Source organism: Oncorhynchus keta, chromosome 1 (assembly GCF_023373465.1).
Source record: "Oncorhynchus keta strain PuntledgeMale-10-30-2019 chromosome 1, Oket_V2, whole genome shotgun sequence".
Classification (NCBI taxonomy): Eukaryota; Metazoa; Chordata; class Actinopteri; order Salmoniformes; family Salmonidae; genus Oncorhynchus; species Oncorhynchus keta.
In genome coordinates this window covers 83,001,215-83,007,311 of record NC_068421.1, presented here as the reverse complement: position 1 = coordinate 83,007,311, position 6,097 = coordinate 83,001,215, and the positions used below count along the sequence as shown (strand labels likewise).

The window sequence follows — 6,097 nt, the reverse complement described above, 5'->3', positions numbered from 1 at the left end:
GATACACACGGCTGTATGGGGTGGCAGTTATATAGAGGGCTGACTGTGAGGCAAGCTGGGATACACACGGCTGTATGGGGTGGCTAGGTAGTTATATAGAGGGCTGACTGTGAGGCAAGCTGGGATACACACGGCTGTATGGGGGGGCGAGGTAGTTATATAGAGGGCTGATTGTGAGGCAAGCTGGGATACACACGGCTGCTATGGGGTGGCTAGGTAGTTATATAGAGGGCTGATTGTGAGGCAAGCTGGGATACACACGGCTGTATGGGGTGGCTAGGTAGTTATATAGAGGGCTGACTGTGAGGCAAGCTGGGATACACACGGCTGTATGGGGGGGCGAGGTAGTTATATAGAGGGCTGACTGTGAGGCAAGCTGGGATACACACGGCTGTATGGGGTGGCTAGGTAGTTATATAGAGGGCTGACTGTGAGGCAAGCTGGGATACACACACACGGACTGTGAGGCAAGCTGTATGGGGTGGCTAGGTAGTTATATAGAGGGCTGATTGTGAGGCAAGCTGGGATACACACGGCTGTATGGGGTGGCTAGGTAGTTATATAGAGGGCTGACTGTGAGGCAAGCTGGGATACACACGGCTGTATGGAGTGGCTAGGTAGTTATATAGAGGGCTGACTGTGAGGCAAGCTGGGATACACACGGCTGTATGGGGGGGCGAGGTAGTTATATAGAGGGCTGACTGTGAGGCAAGCTGGGATACACACGGCTGTATGGGGTGGCTAGGTAGTTATATAGAGGGCTGACTGTGAGGCAAGCTGGGATACACACGGCTGTATGGGGGGGCGAGGTAGTTATATAGAGGGCTGACTGTGAGGCAAGCTGGGATACACACGGCTGTATGGGGGGGCTAGGTAGTTATATAGAGGGCTGACTGTGAGGCAAGCTGGGATACACACGGCTGTATGGGGTGGCTAGGTAGTTATATAGAGGGCTGACTGTGAGGCAAGCTGGGATACACACGGCTGTATGGGGGGGCGAGGTAGTTATATAGAGGGCTGACTGTGAGGCAAGCTGGGATACACACGGCTGTATGGGGGGGCTAGAGGGCTGACTGTGAGGGGGCTGTATGGGGGCGAGGTAGTTATATAGAGGGCTGACTGTGAGGCAAGCTGGGATACACACGGCTGTATGGGGTGGCTAGGTAGTTATATAGAGGGCTGACTGTGAGGCAAGCTGGGATACACACGGCTGTATGGGGGGGCGAGGTAGTTATATAGAGGGCTGACTGTGAGGCAAGCTGGGATACACACGGCTGTATGGGGGGCTAGGTAGTTATATAGAGGGCTGACTGTGAGGCAAGCTGGGATACACACGGCTGTATGGGGGCGAGGTAGTTATATAGAGGGCTGAGGCAAGCTGGGATACACACGGCTGAGGCAAGGGCTGCTGGGATACACACGGCTGTATGGGGGGGCGAGGTAGTTATATAGAGGGCTGACTGTGAGGCAAGCTGGGATACACACGGCTGTATGGGGGGGCGAGGTAGTTATATAGAGGGCTGACTGTGAGGCAAGCTGGGTGGCAACACAGTCTTAAAGGGTGTACAGCATTTTGACTTGGACATTTACAGCATTGTTGAATGCATTAATGATACGTCAGTACGATGGGTTGTTCATGACTTGGTTATTTACTTCGGGAACAGTGTGGTAAAGTCCAATGTTATCTCTGTCTGTCTCCAGGCTCCCAGCAGTCAGTTCTCTCTCCTGGGTGAACCCCCTAAAGAGATGAAGCTACCTTCCAATCCATACCTGAATCTTGCTAGTGTGTTACCTGGCATGGTACTGCAAGGTAAAGCACACACACACACACATTCATTGTTATAACCCAGTATAAAGGATATGTTGCTCGTTTTAAGATGTTTCTTATAATTTGTTGGGGCTTGTTATTAAAAAATGACTCACATTAACTATTACAGATGATGTCCTCTTTTTCTGTGTGTATTTGACTGTATTCTCTGTGTGGTTGTTTGGTCTGTCATGCAGCCCCGACGGCCAGTAAAATGCAGACAGGGCAGCCTCTAGTTGGGGTGTACAGCAGTGCTATGCCCCCTGTCTCCCAACCCTCCACTTCCCAAACCCCAGCACCCTACAGCACCGATACCTCTGCAGACTACAGTCACTACAGCCAGGCATACTCACAGGTAACACACACATGCACACACAGACAAGTGTGTTTACACGGGAGTGAGCACACACCCAAACTGTTGAGCTCTGCACAGTAAGTCATTATGTCTTCTGTGCTTCCTCATAGAGACAGGTTGTTTATGCAATTACTCACATGTGTCATGTGTTGGAGAGATGGAGAAAGAGTGGGGTGTGTTGCGGTAGATAGGGTAGTGAAAAGAGAGAGTGGGGAGAGGTAGAGTTAATTAGAGAGAAAGGAACAATAGGAGATATATGAGTGAGAGAGTATGTATGTGTAATGTTTATTGTTCATTTTTATTGTTTTTCACTTTTGTAAATTATCTACCTCACTTGCTTTGGCAATGTTAACACGTTTCCCATGCCAATAAAGCCCCTTGAATTGAATTGAGTAAGAGAAAGATGGGTTAAGGGAAGAGAGAGAGCGAGAGAGAGAGAGGAACGAGATGGGTAAGGAAAGAGAGATGGGTTAAAGGAGAGAGAGAGGAGGGTAGAGAAGAGAGAGAGGAGGGTAGAGAAGAGAGAGAAGAGAGAGAGAGAGAGAGAGAGAGAGAGAGAGAGAGAGAGAGAGAGAGAGAGAGAGAGACAGAGAGAGAGAGAGACAGAGAGAGAGAGACAGGAGAGAGAGACAGGGAGAGAGAGAGAGAGAGAGACAGGGAGAGAGAGAGAGAGAGACAGGGAGAGAGAGAGAGAGAGAGGGAGAGAGAGAGACAGGGAGAGAGAGAGACAGAGAGAGAGAGAGACGGAGAGAGAGAGACAGGGAGAGAGAGAGACAGGGAGAGAGAGAGACAGAGAGAGAGAGACAGAGAGAGAGAGAGAGAGAGAGAGAGAGAGAGAGAGAGAGAGAGAGAGAGAGAGAGAGAGAGAGAGAGAGAGAGAGAGAGAGAGAGAGAGAGAGAGAGAGACACAGGGAGAGAGACACAGGGAGAGAGACACAGGGAGAGAGACACAGGGAGAGAGACACAGGGAGAGAGAGACAGGGAGAGAGAGACAGAGACAGGGAGAGAGAGACAGAGACAGGGAGAGAGAGAGAGAGACAGAGAGAGAGAGAGAGAGAGAGAGAGAGAGAGAGACAGGAGAGAGAGACAGGGAGAGAGAGACAGGGAGAGAGAGACAGAGAGAGAGAGAGACAGGGAGAGAGACAGGGAGAGAGAGAGAGAGAGAGAAAGAGAGAGATGGGTTAAAGGAGAGTGTTAGAGCCGATTTGGACATATTTGTATAAAAGACCGAACATATGGAGCTCCATGTATATTTGTGTAAATATATTAAATATTAATGTAAATGATTAAATATTAGGTACGTACCTTTATGATTTATATTTACCTGATTGAGATATATTCATTTGTTGTTAGTGTAACTTAGTTTTTGGCCCCCCCTCTTGCCTATTCATTGTATTGTGGTAAGTGTGTTAGGATAAAGGCAGGAAGTTGGGCCTTCGGGAGGGGGAGTCCTTGCTAGATGCGGGAGCGGTATAGTTTTTTGACCATACAGACATGTCATAATATGTATTTTCCATATAAAGTCATCTATGCTTTAAGATGATTGGAGAATCATTTGTTTGTTAGATATAAGAAGAATAAACATTTTTGTTGCACCATATCCCTGGATGTCATGGAATGTTTGGCCGTTTGGAAACCTTGAGTGTGGACTGTATGCGTACCAAACAACCCCGCTTCAGTCTTGGGCAGTGGCTATGGTAAAGACGAAAGGAAGCCACTACAATCAAGTCAAAAAACTCCGTGAAGGATTACTATCGGAAGGAAATCTCCGGTTCGGACACGCGCTGGATATTGTTCTATTTGTAATTGCATTCGGATCGTAAGGACAGCTCGCTTGGAAGGATTTGAACTCCTAGAATTCGCTAGCCGTGAGTAACCACTGCGAATGAATGAGCTGCCCTGTTCAATGCGATCATTTGATCATGCATATTATGGAAGCGCAAATGTGCTTTTAATTGGAATGTTTGATAAACTTGGGAATGGAATTCAAAACACAGCGTTGTGAAAACAATTAAGAAGTTTAAGTTTGGGAAACACTGAGATCCTACGCACAATGTAGCCTAATCTTATGTCTAATATTTGGCGTAACGTGGAAATGCAATGCATCAACGCAACGAATGCGATCTAAAGAGACTGCGTGTTTAAACTTCATTAAAGGGACAACTTATAATGGGATGAAATGTTTAAAACGCATCTAAAATGCCGAACTTGCACATGTTCAATTCAAATGGGTCAATATGCTGAAATGGAGGACTGTGTTTTAAAGCATTAAAGGAGGTCTAAAGGGGCATTACGTTTAACAATCAAAAACCAACAACTGTATCATTGTAAATTGAGTGAACTAAAAGTGAATGATGGAGGATGAAATCCCAAATAAGACTCCACTGGAGAGGGCAGAGGAGCATCTAAATTCACTCTATGCAGCCCGGAGAGGTAAACTTGGAGTATGTACACGCAAAATGAATGAAATAAAAGCCCTTCTTGTTGATGGAGGAAACATTGAAACTGTGGATGAGAGTCTTGAATCATTCCATGCTGTTCTCAATGACTTTAAGAATGCTCATAATTCTGTGCTAGAGCTGGTCACAGAGGAGGAACACGAACAGGAGAGCATTAACTATTATCAACCAAGAATGAGAACTTATGAACATTTCCTGAAAGAGGTGGAAATATGGAAAAAAGCTGAAATTGAGCCACAAATGCTCATTGAACCACATGACAGCATTTCCAATGTGTCAAAAACATCAAGTAAAACGAAGTCTTCTAAAACTGCTTCCTCAGTGTCCTCTGCACGCCTAAAAGCTGAGGCAGAACGAGCAGCTCTACTAGCTCGCCAAGCATCATTACAGGACAAGCATGCATTGGAACTGGAGAAAGCTCAACTGAATGTTAGGATGGAAAAAATGGCACTGGAAACGGACATAGCAGCATATAATGCCAAACTGAAGGTTCTGGAGAGTGTTGAGTCAACTTCTCAATCCCATTCTGTGGCAGCCCATTTTCTAAGCCAAGAAGATGGAATGAACTCTTATTTTGAGAACCAGGAACCCGAGGTCTATAAGGAACCTGAACCATCACCTGTTGCATTTGCTGCATTAGGTGCAATTCCAAAGACCCCACTACAAAGAGTTTTACAACAACCGACCACAAAGCCATCAAAACCTATTCAGAAAACAGTCATAAACCACACCCTTCAGCAGCCAACATCAAGGTCTAGCAATCAACACAGAATCAACACTGCGGGTATCAGCCATAATACCAGCCATGATAACCTCACTACTGTCATGCAAAGGCAGAATGAAATTGCTGACCTCCTTGTACTACAGCACAAACAGGCCACACTCCCTGTTCGGGAGATACCTATGTTTGACGGTGATCCTCTAAACTTTAGGCCATTTATGCGTGCATTTGAGCATGGAATAGAAGATAAGACAAGCAGCCACCAGGATAGGCTCTATTACCTGGAACAGTACACCTCTTGTCAGCCCAAGGATCTGGTCCGTAGTTGTCTGCATATGGAAGCCAGAAGAGGCTATGCAGAGGCTAAGAGGTTGTTAAAGGAACACTTTGGCAATGAAATCAAAGTCACCACTGCTTACATGGAAAAAGCTTGGAACTGGATAAACATCAAACCGGATGATGGAAAGGAACTGGGTGGCTATGCACTCTATCTTAGAGGATGCTGTAACGCTATGCAAGACCTACAGAACATGGAAGAGCTTAATCTTCCCTCCAACATAAAGTTGATCATTTCAAAACTTCCCTACAAACTAAGGGAAAATGGAGGTCTACAGCATGTGATATTTTAGAGAGAAGCCACCTGAGGGCCCAGTTCAGTGACCTTGTGACGTTCATGTAAAAACAGGCAAAAATACTGCAGGATCCGTTGTACGGAGATATCCAAGATCCCCTGACCAACAAAAGGTTTTTAAAAC

At 46.3% G+C, this 6,097-nt stretch overlaps 1 protein-coding gene across 1 annotated transcript in view; it reads left to right on the top strand.

The window, feature by feature from the left end:
- The window catches only part of raver2 (ribonucleoprotein, PTB-binding 2), a 186,748-nt gene that overhangs the window by 146,146 nt on the left and 34,505 nt on the right, over positions 1-6,097 (top strand). The window contains exons 10-11 of the mRNA XM_052523520.1: positions 1,702-1,810; positions 2,005-2,162. Coding sequence (XP_052379480.1) covers positions 1,702-1,810; positions 2,005-2,162 — 267 coding nt within the window. The remainder of the gene's footprint in view (positions 1-1,701; positions 1,811-2,004; positions 2,163-6,097) is intronic.